General features: G+C 34.9%; 2 protein-coding genes across 2 annotated transcripts; one reads left to right on the plus strand and one right to left on the minus strand.

The window, feature by feature from the left end:
* Nucleotides 1-307: 307 nt before the first annotated feature.
* LOC123561158 (quinone oxidoreductase-like) lies at nt 308-9,511 on the minus strand. The gene is made up of 9 exons (XM_045353383.2): nt 9,359-9,511; nt 8,517-8,624; nt 7,434-7,583; nt 6,190-6,353; nt 5,644-5,701; nt 2,749-2,898; nt 2,218-2,319; nt 1,750-1,845; nt 308-1,203 (listed from the first exon to the last, which is right to left on the minus strand). The coding sequence occupies exons 2-9, from the start codon at nt 8,610-8,612 to the stop codon at nt 1,036-1,038; spliced, it is 984 nt and encodes a 327-aa protein (XP_045209318.2). The 5' UTR covers nt 8,613-8,624; nt 9,359-9,511; the 3' UTR covers nt 308-1,035.
* Nucleotides 9,512-11,540: 2,029 nt separating this feature from the next.
* On the plus strand, nt 11,541-17,348 carry LOC123561159 (nucleoprotein TPR-like). Its single transcript, XM_045353384.2, has 4 exons — nt 11,541-11,798; nt 14,121-14,219; nt 14,613-15,325; nt 15,719-17,348. The coding sequence occupies exons 2-4, from the start codon at nt 14,197-14,199 to the stop codon at nt 15,823-15,825; spliced, it is 843 nt and encodes a 280-aa protein (XP_045209319.2). The 5' UTR covers nt 11,541-11,798; nt 14,121-14,196; the 3' UTR covers nt 15,826-17,348.
* The last annotated feature ends 204 nt before the right edge of the window (nt 17,349-17,552 follow it).

Here is a 17,552-nt window from a genome sequence, read left to right on the forward strand (position 1 = left end):
CACTTTTTCTTAAAACCCATCACTGTGAAGGTTGGAGTTAAGGCACGCTGCTTACTTGCGTTTTTTTCTCAGTTGCATCCCTCTCTAAAGCTACACTTCATACTACCATAAATGCAGTAAATAATCCAAATATAGGCTGACAATTTCTGACAGTTTCCAGAAATTATGATATATAACAGAATTACTTCAAACACCTGTTAGAAGGAGTGTAATGTAAACTTTATTTCTTGATATTCTGGTATTAGATTGTGGCATCTCTTGCTTTTATCGCATTGTCTAATTATGTGGGCGGTATCATCGAAATCTACGGAAATCGGTCTGTGGCATATATGAAAAGTTAATGAAATTCAAACGAATGATTCGAATTATAAGTAAATGTGTTGTACGCACTTATATCTGTATGCACAATGGAGGTGTTTATTTACTTTAATAAGAAATGAAACTTTTAGTGATACTAGCGCCCTTTATTATTTTTATTACTACATTTTGTATTGCATTACTCCTCTTTAATAGGATGTATAACATATAATAGCAACTTTGTTGCTACCTGTGTTATAAAACTGGCAAAATATACAAAACTTGTGTTATAAAATTGGCGAAATGTGCAACCAAATTTTTTACTACCTGTGTAATAAAATTGGCGAAATGTAAAACCTAATCTGTGTGCTACCTGTCTCATAACATTAGCGAAAGTTACAACCAAATTTGTTTTCTTTTCTGTGTTATAAAATTACCTAAAAATTCAACTTTGCAACAGATCTGTTTGCAACCTGTGTTATAAAGTTGGCGAAATTTGCAACAAAATTTGTTTGCACCCTGTGTTGCACTGGCGAAACATGCAACCAAATGTATAAAGAATACATGATATACTATATTAATATTAGTATAATGTGCAGCTAGACAAACTCGAAGCTTCGAAATACACTGTTATTTAAAGGTTTGCCGGTTTAACGCAAACAGAAATCAATAACCATATATGTTTTGTAACATGCTCAGAAAAATAAACGAAAAATAAACAACGAGAAAATACAATGCTCAATTTTCAACTTTCAAAATAATTTTTCCCAGCGCAGCTTTTGTCTTTATAATATTTTCATGTGCCTGTGTCGCCTCGTGCATTGGATAAATCTTGGATATGTGCGGCTGTACCCATTGTTGCTGCATTCCCTCAGCCATCAACTCATGCATTTCTGTCCACTCTCCCTGAATCAATATCAAGAGAACTGATAAAAACATTATCAAATTATTGCTCATTCCTCGAACCCAGAAACTCGACGCTTCCACTCGGTGAACTAATCTTACAGTGACACGTGACAATTAACCTGTAACCAAGCAATACTGTCTTGTTCAAGTTTCTGGCCATGGGATACTCATTCATGGGACTGAAGTAGTAACTCGTGACCAGTTTTGACCACGTGATAACTAACCCGTAGTCACGAGATTATGGTTACTATCTCGCTGTCACCAATTTCTCGTTCCCACATTTTACTATCTCGTGACCACGCGATAAATAACTCGCACAAATGACGATTCAGAACTTCAGTCTATCTATGGACAAATATGCAATGGCTTTCCGCAAAATCAAAAAACTGGACTTGAAACTTGGATTTTTAAACCGGAATATGCTCTCCGTATGTTCTGCCACAAAATGCTTCATTTCGCGTACTTACTTACACTATGTACCATCGGAAATATAATATATCATCCGGTTGTGGGACTGGTGGAGTATGATCATGTGATCGTGCATACCTGAGCAGCGTTAGGAAGTGCGAATCCTGTTACAATAAATTCTTTCTGCATGGCAAGTCTCGGGTTTACTTCAACATTTCCTCGGCATCCGACAACCTGGTGGTAGAAAAGTTATTCGGTCATTTCTTGACACATTTAACACTAAATTGCAGTGACAATATCATTATCGTTTTTATTATTATCATTATTATTATTATTATTGTTATTTTTATTATCATTATCATTATCATATCTATTATTATCATTATTATTATTGCTATAATTACATTGTAATTATTATTAAAACAATTCAAGCGATGTAAAGGAGATGAACGAAGACTGAGACACGCCAAATTTTTCCGCTTAGTTCTACCGTTTTTATTCACATCCTAAAAGTATTAATACCCTTCTTATTTTTTCAGTAGTCAACAAGATAAATAGTTAAATAAATAAATAAATAAATAAATAAATAAATAACAGAATTCTAACCACAATTATTCCATTTCTGTTAACCAACGTCATGTCGGTTGCAAGATTCACGTTGGCTAACATTTCAACGATAATATCTGGCCCACTTCCATTCATTGCAGCCTGTGGCAAATAATTAAAAAGACATTTAATTTTGAACCACCTAGCTTAACAAGACCTTTTGCATATATACTGAACAGCTGCCCACCACTTGTTATTTTGCCCGCATCTTAAAATATATTGAAAGTACGATTTTTGAAATTTAGAGTACGGTTAGAACAATCGCTGTTGATATCAGATATGGTTTTGCAATTTCAACAAAATCAATAATTTTGAAAATTTGATGTGTTATTAGAACATACTAATCAAGATTTACGCTTAATTTTGAAGAAAAAAAAGTAATTTCCACAATATTACAGATATTTTCAAAATAACAAATGACAGGTAAGCTAATTTGTTCATATTAAAATATATGTGTTGTAAGGCTTTGGTTTAAGTATTAAATGAAGTAAGTCATTAACTGCATTTAAAATTTTGCCAAAAAAGAGTCACCTTCATTTTATCAATATATCCCTCATCCCGGTGGTTGTAAACCGCTGTTGCTCCATGTTCGAGTACCAAGTGGATGCCTTCCTGGGACCCCGCTGTGCCATAAACAGTTAGACCACGTGACACGGCAAACTGTACACTGGCAAGACCAACCTACAGAATAAAATCAAAACTCGTTAGATATGTCAAGTCTCTAAGAAACCAAATTAGGCTTACGACCTCGCATTTTGGAATTTCTTACAAAATACACAAAAATATTATGGTAGGAAAACATTTCTACAGTATACAGTACGTTATAGCATGCATTGTTCTGCAAGTACATTGATCTGTACTTGGATTATATAGCTCGGGAGGCGCTACAGGTCGTAGATTGTCTCCCCGCATATGTGCGTGCTTTGCTCTAGCCATATAGACCGTGGGTTATATCGCATATTTATAAGGGATGTCACGACTATGATTTCAAAATGTAGACATACACAGTCATTGTATGATAATGACTAAGGGCCATTCAATGCTGTAAGAGTTGATGTGCTGATGTATCTCCATCGAGTTGCCGCCAAACCTTTACCAAAGAGCGGATATTTCAAATATCAACTACGTTCATATTTTACAAATAATAGAACACACAAAATAATAAAAAGGACTTTGTACAGGGTTATTCCGTTCTGTATAAAAGATGAAGATTTAAAAGGAATCTCTGACATGCATGTAATTCGTTACGATGTCATTTACAAACAGAAGTATATGATACATCATTCTGTCTCCCTGATGCCGTAAGATGGAATTTTCCAGTACCTACGAAACCCTCGGAATCTCCAGTCCGGTTGTCAAGGTAGTAGATCACTTTATCTTTTATTGGAAAGACAATTGAATAGTCATGATTATGACGTCATACACTAAATATACGACTATCTTTGAAAACGTTAAGCAACGATTAAGATCCTGCTAGACAGCTGGCACAACGTGGACAAGAAACGTTCGATTTCTTAGTTTCCGCTGTCCTTCAGGTGAAGTTAGAAAAATCCTGTTCTACACAGGCAAGTATATTGTAGGGATAATACACATTTTTTGCGGACGTTAATACACATAACAAACGTGTATTGTCGCTATTCTTGCATAAAAAAACAATAAAACATTACACGACAACTAAATGCATTGTTTTCATATGTGATAACTTTATGATTCCGGTACATGTTTTAATTACCATTCTGTTGTTCTTTGAATCGGTAAACATGTTTTAAATATCCATAACCAGGGCCCAGAAATCAACAACACTTCCAAAAGCATGTAATGAACGTTTTTAACCATTTTTTTAGCTGTAATTATTATACAAACATAAAATTACCCATACTTTTCCATAATGGTTAACAGGAACACAACTTTACATTGGATTTATTTTGAGTACGAACATATTTAGAGTACGGGTGTGTACGATCGTAGTGTCAAGCTTTCAAATGTTTTATCCGAATTCTTCGCGAAATTAGATAAAAACAATCCGACTGATACTTACTAAAATCATTAAAATGAATCCTAAAAACAAACCATTGCGCAAGTTACACACAGTCCTTATATATCACTGCGGGGAATCACATGATGAAAATAACCTCTAAACCAAAATGAATTTATGAATAATATGGGATAATATTGAAGAATCTTTTGCTGTAAATCTAAAATATAGTCTATCATATGCCAACATACATGTATCCTAAAACTACATAGATTTCAATCACAATCACCTTCTTATTATCTGGAACACTTCAAGAAACTAATACTTATTATTTTCCTTAGTGTTTGTTATTACGGGATATCTATCATTATTGTCAACTACAAGATAATTTAACCATTTTCATTAGTCACATGATAGGCTATGTTTAAATTTCATATCTTATCATGACAGGAATTTTGATCATGTGATTCCCCACAGTGTATATAGTCACGGTTATCAACAAAAAATGAAGCGACTCCAACTTCTAAGAGGTGTAAACAAGGGGTGGAGCGAGTACGTACATTTTTGGGGGTAGTGCGTTTGGTTTTGGTAACCGATACAGGAAAACATACTATGGATTAGATTGCATCTTTTATGCTACAATAAGAGAATATTATGGAAGAATCAAGACGCAGATACCAGATGTCAGTCAGCGCTGAAATACATAATTTTATGTATCCCTGACAAAGCATTTCAAAAATAAAAATCATGTATTAACAGCACGTGAATTGCCTGGTTTGCACACAATTTTTCTCCCGTTAATACATAGGCGGATCCAGTAAAAAAGTAGTTTTTATGCAAGAATACAGCATTATAGGGGATTTATCCACGGCGCGAAGCGCCGGGGATGAAAATCCCCGAGACGGTAACGTCCGTATATAGTTATTCGTCTGTGTTCTCTGCATATACTGAGGCAATTTTTTCGATGTTTTCCGGTTCCGGTTTATATACACACCGCAGACTGGTTGTCTGCATGAACATCCGAGCACCCCGAATCAGTCACATAAATTCGTAAACCGGGCCAACATGATTCTTTTACTTCTTTTTCGTAATGAAAACTGTACATGCAAACGAAAAACACTTTTAAAACAGTAAGGAAGTGTAAAGGCCGTCAAGTTTCTGCGTGGAGTGCAAACAAACCAACAAAAATATCCTAAAGCCAGTGCGAGAACGCTGAATGACGTCACCGTCACGGCTTCCCGTAAATTATGCAAGGTATGATATTCGCTGTAATAGGTATGATGACACTAAATGTAAACTTCACTGTTAGTTTCTTTTGGGTGTTGAATATTTCCTTGTAAGTAGTTATAAAAAAGACAAATCCCCACGCTAGGCGGTGCCTTAATTCATATTATTCTAGTACAATGAAAACATCAGAAACTTTAGAACGTCCTATACAGAAAACAACTTACAGCACCGCTAGCGCCATGAACCAAAACTGTGTTCCCCGCTTTGAATTTGTCCCGAGCCCTGAAAATAACACAAACGCAATTCAAGCTGTCACATTTAAAAAGATGTTACGACAGAGAATTAGTGTCAGGTGCATGTAATTTATTAATCGAAATTTCGAGTTAATAAAAAACCCATCTGGCACTAATTCTCTACAGTAGAATATTGTGGCTCGAAAATGGGTACTGTATTAATCTTCCGTGATGTTAAAAGACTCGTCTTATAATAGGTACAGACAAAAAGTAGTACACCAGCCAAATTTGTATGTTTCAGTTGAATAACAGAATACAGATCCCCACCGAAAAATATGTTGGACCTATATCAGTATGGTATCACCCTTTCGTGAATTAAGAAGACTCTCTAGGTAATTGGTAAAGATTTTTACAATATTGCAATATTTACTTTTCAGCGCAAAAATAAGTGTATCTTCAATTATATAAATAACCCCGCTACCCCACCAAAAATATATTATATAAAAATTACAATGGTGTTTTAAACCGTACACTTACTTTATGGACAGTGCCCTAAACGCTGTGTAGTATGGTATACCAATTGCTGCGCCTTGTTCAAGGGTTAGATAATCTGCTAGATGCCCTACCATACCTTCCTCGACAGCAACATACTGCGCATAGCTGCCGGATGCATTAAACAGGAAATACACCCGATCACCAGGCTGAAAATATTGCGGTAATGATAGTATAACAAGAGGGTCATGATGACCCTGGATCGCTGGAAGGCGTGTAATAGATAAGTGCAACAATGTGGTGCAGTTCATCAGTCAACCTTTTCCCCCGATGACTGGATGATAAATCATCAGGTAAGCTTGTCGGGAAAGATGGAAATTCACCAATTAGGCTTAGCTGTCACTGTAACACAACAACCCATACTTCAACTGCAACTTTATACTGCCATAAAATCAACACTGATTACACTTGGAAGGTGCTTGTCAGGAGCAGTTATTAGTTTAAAAGAGATGTTATGTGCATGGGGGTTAAAAGTATATATAGCATATACATGTACTGCAAAGATAAAAGATCTACAGATCTAAGGTTAAAAACAGTATACATCGGTCTACAGAGAGCATGAGTCAAGTCTACCAACAAAAATTGGTAGACTCGAACTTGACTGGAATATATTGGAAGACTGTTCCATAGCCTGATGGTCCTTGGGAAGAAGGATGTACATGGTAGTTGGTCTTAGAATGGGGATTAGATAATTAAGATTTCTAGTAGGGAGGAGGTGATGGTTATCCACTACTACAAGGTTGGATCTTATTTTATAGAACATGATCAGGGAGGCATGGTTTCTACGTTGTTCGAGTGTTTTCCATTTGAGGGTATTGATTATGTCTGTGACACTACCGGTGTAACTGTAGTCATTTTTTACATAACGGGCAGCTGACCTTTGGACCATTTCTCTTTATTTATCAAAAATTTCTGCCAAGGACACCAGACTGTAGAACAGTACTCTACCTGGGGACGGACGTATGTTTTATAAGCAGTTTCTTTGACCTGTGTGTTATTGGTTTTGACATTTCTTTTAACAAAGCGGAGGGTATTATTGGCCTTGGAGGTAATATTGTTAATGTGGGGGACCCAGTTGAGATCCTTGCTTATAGTGACACTTAAGTATTTGGACTGGTCTGCTGATTTAAGTAGGGTACTCGTAATTTTATTACTTTTAACGTTATTAACACGAGAAAACACAAATTAAGCCAGTCAAACGTTAACTGATACTCAGCCACGGTGCTTACCTTAAATTTGGTAGTTTTAGATCCGACTTTTTTTATAATTCCAGCCCCGTCACGACCAGGAGTGTAAGGTAGATTTGTCATCTGATATGTACCAGACCGGATGTACGTGTCCACGGGATTTATACCCGCCGCTCGAACTTGAACCAATACCTATAAATATTGAACATCATTGTCAAGCGAATACATAGAGCGGACGCAGTGGTCCAGTGGTAACACTGTTTGACTACGAAACCAGGGGTCGTGAGTTCGGGCCCCCGCTCCTCCAACTGAAAAGTACTAACATTGGGATAACAGTCTCGTGAATAGGTGCTTTACACTTGGCACGCTAAAGAATGAGGTAAGCTTCTGGAATTGGAGCGTCTTCTGTATCTTGCACTATCCTTCTACTAACATTACTACAGTCTTCTGGAGGAGCCGCCCATATGGGTCACCGGTGGCGACTATAAATAAGTTTACATACACACATGCACACACAATCGAATAGTGTCTACTTATTATATTGTGGATTTATGAAAAACCCACTACTGGACATGATAAGCATATCGTACAAATGCCAGTTGATTTATCATAAAATGATACAGATAAATATTCATCGTACAAATGCGTTACATCCAAATATAGAGTCAACACTCGAGTTCTGCGTTTAAATGTGTAGCTTAGAACAAAAGTTCTGCAAAATCACGCTTCCTTCCACTCTTTTGAACGTTATCTGCGTGCATAGTCACACAATCTTTCTCTTGATTGAACCTGTGCGTATCTGAAGGTACTGGCACAGTGTCCACTTGAATGAACGTTACCTGCCTGTCTGAAGGTATAGGCACATCCTCTATTTCTTTCTCTTGCGTGGATATTACCTGCATGTCTGAAGGTATATGCATAGTTACACTTTCTTCCACTCGATCGAATGTAACCTGCGTGTCTAAAGGTTTAGGTACAGCCATGATTTCTTCCACTCGATCAAACGTTACCTGTGTTTCTGAAGTTACACGCACAGTCACACTTTCTTCCACCCCATCAAACGTTACCTCTGTGTGTAATGTTACACTCGTAATTAAACTTTTTTTCCAACCGAACGAACGTTACCTGCGTGTCTGAAGGTATAGGCACAGCCACACTTTCTTCCAGTTGAAGAACTTCAGGTCCACCAAACTGTTTCACTCGGATTGCTCTCATTGCCATCGGACTTTCAGTCTGGAAGTTGATTACTGTAGGTTTAGCAGTACATCACAAAGCAATAGATTTTTAGTGAATGAACAGCATCTTGACACACAACTTATCTGCCCAATACATGTTTTACTGTTCTGTCTCACAGAGTTGGATACTTAAAATATTCTTAATGAGTCCCCCCACCCTCCTCGCCCCCCTTTAAAAAAGAATGCCATTGGTAAAGAAATAAATGTAAAAATGTAAACAATTGTCAAAAACGATGTTTTACCTAATTATGTAAAGTTTAAACACTCGTGCGATGTTGCAAATGCATCAAAACGAAGACATGTAACAGCTTTTTTTAAAAATGGTGAGTTTTTAAAGGCGCTTGACTGTCTAGAAGTGTGGCCCCTTCATGCAATCCCTTTCCAGAATTCAATATATATATGAATAAATTGACAAAGGCTTTGTAGAAAGATATAAATGTTTTATATGCTGTAAAATTTTCATGTAAAACAATGCTTTCTTTCTATGATTTGATGACGTTTGAACTGTTTTCTCCGAAACATGGACCTATACCTTAAAAAGAGAGTAATGGCTGCTTAATTTCTTCACTAATATGAACATGTTCGTATATTACACAACAGTAACAAATTTAGTTAAGCAACATAGAGGTTCTCTTCAGTTCATCAGCTAATAAAACTATCAGAACAAAATGCATAACTTTATGTAATAATGTACATATAAAACAGTCAATGATTAACTATAAATGAACTTACATTTAATCCCTCTTTATATCTTCTATGCCTAAAAACAATAAATATGACACAACGCAAGTTGAGATAACGCTAGATTATACATACAATAATTATCATATTAAGCCTAACAGCATACCGCAATAACCTGGTACGTGTTCACACTGAATAACCGGCTATACCGACGCGAATGACAGAAATATTCTACCAAATAAAATCATGAAGTTGTTACGATTTACGTCAACATAACATGGAAATCGCTTTTGATATAATTAACAATATATACAATTTGAAGAAAAAGTACTACTAGTATAGAAAAAATCTACCATCTGAAGGCCAGTTGCACGACTCGAGCAAAACTGCAACCCAGAAAGGTCAGGGACAGTGAATAAATATCATGGTGGTTAACCATCGTCACGGTGCACTCGAGATCCTTTTCAAAAATATTTTATTAACTTAGTAATAAGTGATTAATCCTTTTATTCAACACCGACGCAAATTGCATGTAAACATGCTTTTAATTGAGAGTATTTCTCGCAAACGGATCCTTATAGAGATATGGTGTTAATTTTGCATATAAATGATCGTATATTAAAAAGGAACAATTTAGTTAAGCACATGAGCTTTGTGTACAGCTAGAACATAACAAATTTATAATATTAAAATGTAATATTAAACATCATATTTAAATGAAATAACTTACATTTGAATCCTCTTTTATTTCTATCTAAAAACAAGTAAAATGCAAAATTGAGATAATCTAAATTATACTACAATTAATTTAAACATATTATCTACCAGTGTCATTAATGGTTACGTTGTTACACGAATAAGGCTTGACCGACTGCAAACTTTTACGAATTTTCTAACAACAAAAACGAAAATGTATAATTTTCCATATATGTGTGTTAGTTTCATTTATAGTAAATAATGTTTCGTTGTTTGTATCATCTATGTATCCTTGATGCATACTTTTAATTAACACTAGTATATGAACTTGTAAAAATGTGACTAGGTTAGTTTAAATACAAGAACATGTTGTAGTCGTAAAGAAAGATATAACTTGCATATGACTTGCATATTCTTACATCAACTAGAAACATAATTATATAGTTCTTGTCAGTTATACTCGCTTATGTACTTTATAACACAAGAACTTGTAGTTATAGTATATGCAATGTATTTGTATTAATTTGTTGACGCTGTTGAACACATGTCTAAAAGTGATAATTTAATTATATAATCACATGTAATATGTTATATGTTTTGATGCTTTTCGGTTATATCATATTTACTGTATCGCCATATTTGTATATATGTTTTGTTATTCCTCACGGGTCTCTGACCTTCTGAAAGAACGTAAATAAACTTCTTATTATGAAAGAACTTTGAAATCAAGTTATAACAATACATTCATATTGAAAGGAGATTTATATATGACATCTTATATTGTATACATTTTGAAACCCATTAAGTATAATAAGAAACTGCTATTGAAAAACTTCTACATTCTTTAAGAATACAAGCTGCTAACAATAACAGATATAATTATGGATAGTTTTCCAAAGACGGCAACATAGTAATTAGAGAAGTTTTAATAATATTTCTGAGCATTTGGTGTCCCCTATCGCTTCACCTATGAATGGGCGTAAATGCGTCTTCTTTGGACAAGGCGGTGGGTGTTTTGAGGTCTAGGAAACGGGGAAACTATGCAATCAAATATAAAAAATCCTTAAACAAAAAAAAATAATAAATAAATAAATAAATAAAATTAAAAGACTAAAGGAAAAAGAATTTTTCACATTGCCAATTATACTGTTCTGTTAACATTAAATACCTTTACATCTATCTACTCTAAAAAATAGGATCTGTTTTAGCATTTCCATTTTTACCGTGGAACCAAACGTTGCAGAGGATGGTGTGGGGAACAAAGCTTACGTACACATCTCCGCCGCCCCACACCCGCACGCTCAATGTGGGACTGTCTGATTATAGCATATAGTTTTAACGGATGTTTAATATGTAACGTTACCACCTCAGTTTCTAAAGTGCCCGATGTCCTTGTAAACTTCTACATGAAAAGAAAGAATTTTGCTTAAGGCCGCCCGCCCCTCTTTACTACTGATATCATGTATTGCAAGCCTGACATTTCCTGAAATGAGTTCCACTGGATTAAACAGTTGAGGGAGTGACACCTATACCACTTACCGGATCCGCGTCTGGTTTACCCTACTTTTTATTTCGAAAGTTGGATTTCCAGTCATGTAAGAAGAATGTGAATTACACGTTGAATCTAAATATAGTTTCTGATTTTCTGATTATAATATGCTTTTGTGTGAAACAAAGAACTTTTTGATACGGTGAATATATTGTGATGAATTAACTCGAGATTATTGAATATTGATAAATAATTTTAACAGTCACTGTCGGGAACGGATTTACATCGTATCGCTCTGTCCGCCGTGTAAGTAGACACATGTTTTCTACATTCAATTTTGATTATGTTACAACACATGCTAGTATTTAATACATTTTACATTGAAAACTATTAACTGAAAAAAGATAACATTATTAGATCTACTGAAATCAATAACGATGATTGTTGTCGTAGCAGTCATTCCCAACATATTGGTGCATTAAACAGCATAACTTTAGAGTTCAGTAATATTTCATGGTATATTTCCATTTCAGTATATATACACGTACATAAGATTAAAAATAACAGATCTTATATTGACACGAAAAACAGCAGATTATGAAAAATCCCCCACTGTGTCAACATTATGTAGATTAAACTGAGTTTGAAGTGAAAGATAATTAGAAGTATAGAGACACAACTGATCGATATGATAAAATGGTTTGTACGCGCTTAAAGTAGTTCTGCACCTTTGAAAAAAATATCGCTCTACAATGTAGAATTTTATTTTGACATATTTTTTTCAAATCATTATTCTTTTATATCTGAAGGAAATTTAGCTAATGAAATAATTGGATCTTGTGCTTGATTCTTTTTTAGCCCGATTTGAAAAAAAAAAATGTTCTCCGGTCAGTTTTCGTAATGGTTTTCTATGGGAAAATCTCTTTTGGTGGCATTTTCACGTATAGAAGTCGGTCCACACTGTAGATTTTAAGCAAACTTTTTTATAGTTGTAGATTTACCTATATTCAACCAAACGGCCAAATAAAATGTATAGGTTCTTGTTTTTTCTTAACAATTCGCCAGATGGAGTCCTTACATTTTTGCTTATTTCGTGTTATCCTTCCGATTTATTTTATTAATCAAAACCTATCTATTGTCCAAATTACCGAAAGAAGGGCAGTAGTGCTGACTGTTTAACAATTAACACACGTGGTATAATAGACCTCTGGCAACATTATGCCACCCGTATCACGGTTGCCAGGTATTATTTATTCTACGTGTCACGTCAGTCTGACATATGTACATCTCCAATTACGCTACGCTTAGGATCTGAAGACGTGCTATTGATAGCTTCGTTCTGACTACCCTTCCGCTAGCCAAATCAAAGCCTTGCTGTCAACATTTTATAAATGAAAGTAAAAGTTAAAAAAGTCTATATTTGGCCTGAGTTTTTCATACTTACAATTCTTATGACGACCACAACGCGACTACGCCCTCATGTTTTGAGAGAAATCATATGTTACGGTACGGACTTGGTCACGTTAAGTGTTAGACAGCCGGTTAGCTCAGTCGGTAAAGCACTCGCCCTGAAAGCGAGGGGTCCCGGGTATGAGCCCAGGAATGACTGCACACATTTCTCACCCTTTGACATTCGACGTTATTTTGATGATTCAGTTAAACGCTTATTGAAAGGAATCGTCTGACTGGTTCAAATAAAAATAGATTTTTGAAATACAGAAATATGAATGTCAACGGGTCATTCTCAGATCTTCGTTTAGAAGATAAAGTACTTAGTCAGATTGTGAGCGTTACTTATTATTAAAATGTATATAGACTTCTTCTTAAGCTATTTACTTTTGACTGATATAAAGACCTGTATAATATTTTTTTCTCATGTTTCCATGCTTCTGGTTAGTTTGACCAACGATTTGTAAATGATTGTTTGAATTTTAAATTAACTAAATATCAAGCCGATCCAGCTACGTTTCAAACCAAAAACGTTCACGGACCACTCGACATAGGATGAGTATATGGATCAGAGACCCCTGCAAATATGGGCATACGCCGTGTGCTTGAGATACTAATCTTGTCCACAAGCCACCTTGGTATAAACCTTAACTCTATATATTCACAAGCTCTTTTTAACTCAAATGTTCATATAATCTTAAACAGCTATCTTAGATTTACATGGCCGTTTGACGTCACTTTTATTCGTCACTTTTATTCCTCCACCCTTTACATAGGCCACTGTATGCCAATATTTTAGATACTACTTTAGCGGTAAATACGTATATCTGGAACATGACGTGTACATCGAGGTCTGATTTCCAATTTCTGCTTAAATTTCAATAATAAATCAACTTACATTTTGCAGTCTTTAGTTTGACAAATCCATCAATAATTTAGTCTATCGACTTTCTGATTTAATTCACGAAAGGCACGTAAAGTGCGAAAAGGAAATACATATATATTGTGATACGTAGTCTGGATTTAAATGACGTTACGACACCACTTCATGTTAATCAAACGTGCTGAACTACCTTAAATGCTAAACATTTGCTACATACCTTTTGCTTGATAAATCAAAATAATGGTTTGCTCTATGCGACGGGACATTTTTAACATAGTTACATTATCTCTTTTCAGGTAAACTTACATGACAACCAAGACGATATTTTGTAGCTTTGTATAGCTTTCAGTACTTACCAGGATATCCGACACAATGTCTGCTGCAGCTGCGTTATTGTAAGATTTTTTTTTGTCCACTATGTTTTGGCATTTCTAGTAATTCTATTTGTGTTTAACATACCATTTTAACATTCCAGTTTTGAAAAGCAACTTTATTGTATTCTTAACCAGTACTGACTTGTTTTGTCCGAGTAACGTACCCTGATTCAGAGGGCGGAGGAAAAATTAGTAATGACACATTTTTCTGTCAAGCTGTTACGAAAAGCTTTTAACTCGACTGGGGTTCGAGCTTTTCGCCTTCCGATTAAGATAACCCGACATGCTGACATTTTTGTGTCCATTTAATTAATGTGAAGATCAATCAAATACACAACAATTTGCCATAATGGTAATGATTGTTCTATGGTTTATATCATATTGTTTCCTATGTGACATAAATTTAATTTTCAGGTTATTCTTCCTGGTTGTAGCTGCAAACCGTGGTCTAGTCCAGTGTTGTCTTCGATCTGGTCCTTCACATGAAGACGTCGACACATTGCGACAAGATATTGCTACACTTAGAAGGAATCTGAAACACTTAGAAATTCAGCACGAAAATCTCGTGGATGAAACAAGAAGGACAAAAAGTCAGTCACAGTATTCTGAGTTAGACACAGGAGTACCGTCTGCGGATTTTACGGAGCAACTCGAAGCTCTTAAAATTACTGTAGATGAACTTTTACTGAAACAAAATCAACTCATGCAATTAGTCGAAACGATAGAGCCAAAGAAGCAGAAAGTCATGATTGACCGTCTTGAAAAGCAACTTGATGATAAAATTAACGAAATGACAAAAAATCTGGAACAGATGGAACAAAAGTCAAACAAACAACAAGGCGAATATAGGGATACATTTAAGAAAATGGACGAATCTGTAAAAGTCAAAATGAAAGAGCTTCTTACAACTTTGAAAGATGTAGAAGACACATCCCAAAGAAATTTCAGTCTAGTCCAAGAATCACTGGAGAACTTGAATGCAGTTGTCAACAAAGATATAAAACAAAAGGTTGAAGAATTCAGTGAGCACATTTCTACAATTAGAACTGCGAAGGATGAAATTGATGCAATATTATCTCAAGTCCAGCATGATGTTCACAGAATTGTTCCGAATACGTTCAATAAAGGTAATATAGAAGTTCGAGCTACCATTTATTATAAAAAACACATAGTAAATGCACTTCTACACAGGCACCTTCTGTTGTGATTTTTCAAAGTCATCTTTCAACTCAATGAGAAAGAACAATAATGATGATAATAATAATAATAATGATAATAGTAATAAATTAAATGATGATGATGATGATGATATTAATAATAATAGTTATAAATATCGTTTTAAATCGTCATATAGCATCATTTTCTGTGCTCTTAATCAACAAATTATAATATATGTGCATATCACAATATCAGCACTTACAAGTATTTACTATTTAGCTTTTTAATAAGATTTACGAAGAAAAAAATATTTTTCCACAAGTTGGAAATTAATACTACTGTTATTTCTGGTTACATTTTAGAAGCGCTGATAATGGCCATCATGATAGTTGTTGTTATAGTGTTCATCCTGGGGCTGTGCTTATACAGAGTGAATCAGAAAGTGGAAGAAATGAAGAAATTCCCATAGAAAAGCTTTTTCTAGTCTACACTCGAAGTTGATGCTCTACATTTTATAGACTGACACACATTCTACAGCCTACAGATGAATTTAAATACCTAATAGATTTAAAAGAAACACATTTTAAAAGCCTGCAGAGAAAGTTGGCGCAGTATTTTTAATAGAAATGTCAGATTTACTAGAAATACTTCTTAAAGCCTACATAGGAAATTGGTGCACATTTCTATAGACATAACACATTTACTAGAAACACTCTTTAAGCCTACCTTGGAAGTTGGTGCACTATTTCTATACATATAGACCAATCTTCTTTACTAGAGACTCATTTTAAAGCCTGCCTTTGAATTTGGTGCACTATATCTATACATGTAGACCAATCATCTTTACTAGAGACTCATTTTAAAGCCTGCCTTTGAATTTGGTGCACTATATCTACAATCATCTTTATTAGAGACTCATTTTAAAGCCTACCTGGGAAGTTGTTGACATAACATATTTACTAGTAACACTTCTTACAGACTATATTGGAAGTAGGAACACTACTGTTCTAGAAACACAGTTTATCGTCTACAGAGGCGTTGATAAACTACGTTTTGTATTTTATTTAGTTTCATTTCTATAATATAGATACAGGGTTACAATCAGTCGTCTAAGTCTCGCTTTAGCCGCTACATCCATGCATTTTGTCGCATTTCTGTCTACCAGGCGATTTTAGACAATGGAATACGTCTCTTTATAGAATTATTCATGTAGGTTTTTTTTTTTCGTTATGTTATTGGTAGAAAGTCCGTTGATTTGTCTCGAGTTGTTTTCTCACAATAGCGTGTGAATTGATCCCAGTGACCGAGGGCTCAAACCAGCGGTTTCTGGCCTTGTCCACGATATACATTATTTGAAAGGGGTTTATATTTCACTATGCATTTTTCATTATGGCTCAATTTGAGATGTAAACAGATTAGATTTTTTTTATGAATCTGATCATTTTTCATCCAAGATACGATTCTCGTATTTTTGCTATGTTTGCATGTATTGTATTTTTCTGCTGTGTGGAATAATTGCTAATACTGTATCATTTGTTGCCAAAGAAATAATTACTGGAAATAGTCTTACTATAAAGAGCACGCCAGGTTAGCACAGGGCTCTGAAGTGAAAGGAAAAGAGTAGGCAAATGTGCTTACTTCACCTTTCTCTTCTGACACAACAGGTCATTTCTGGTACAGACTCGCGAATCAGTTGTTAGGTTCATTTACCGCCGTTAACCAGCTGCAAAACCGTTGAAAAACGGCATTTAGCCATAACTGAACGTAGAAAAAACATCGAACACACTAGATGTTGTCGCTTTTTGTGTTAGCAGAAATGTTTTATATACTAGTGTTTATATATATTTGTCGTTCTTCTATCTTGCATTTTGTAGATACATACATGAATACATTTGTATGTTGCTTAATTAGTAAGCTCTTAATGGATGTGTATCTTGTGACCTTGATATACTGTGTAATTGATAAAGCTAGTCAGTAAATCAGTACTTCACATTAATTGTTAGGTTTTTTTTCTATATTCTGTTAAGAGTTTTAAGGCACTAAACATCACATTTCACACAGAGCAATATCCTGTGAGAACTGTTTTTTGGTCTTTTATTTTCTTTGTAATCAACTTCATTTACGGTGGAAATATGCAAAACTATCTGGTTTCTTGTTTAATAGACCTTCAAATTCTATAGCTAATAGGAGATTTAT

This window comes from Mercenaria mercenaria, chromosome 10, assembly GCF_021730395.1.
Source record: "Mercenaria mercenaria strain notata chromosome 10, MADL_Memer_1, whole genome shotgun sequence".
NCBI lineage: Eukaryota > Metazoa > Mollusca > Bivalvia > Venerida > Veneridae > Mercenaria > Mercenaria mercenaria.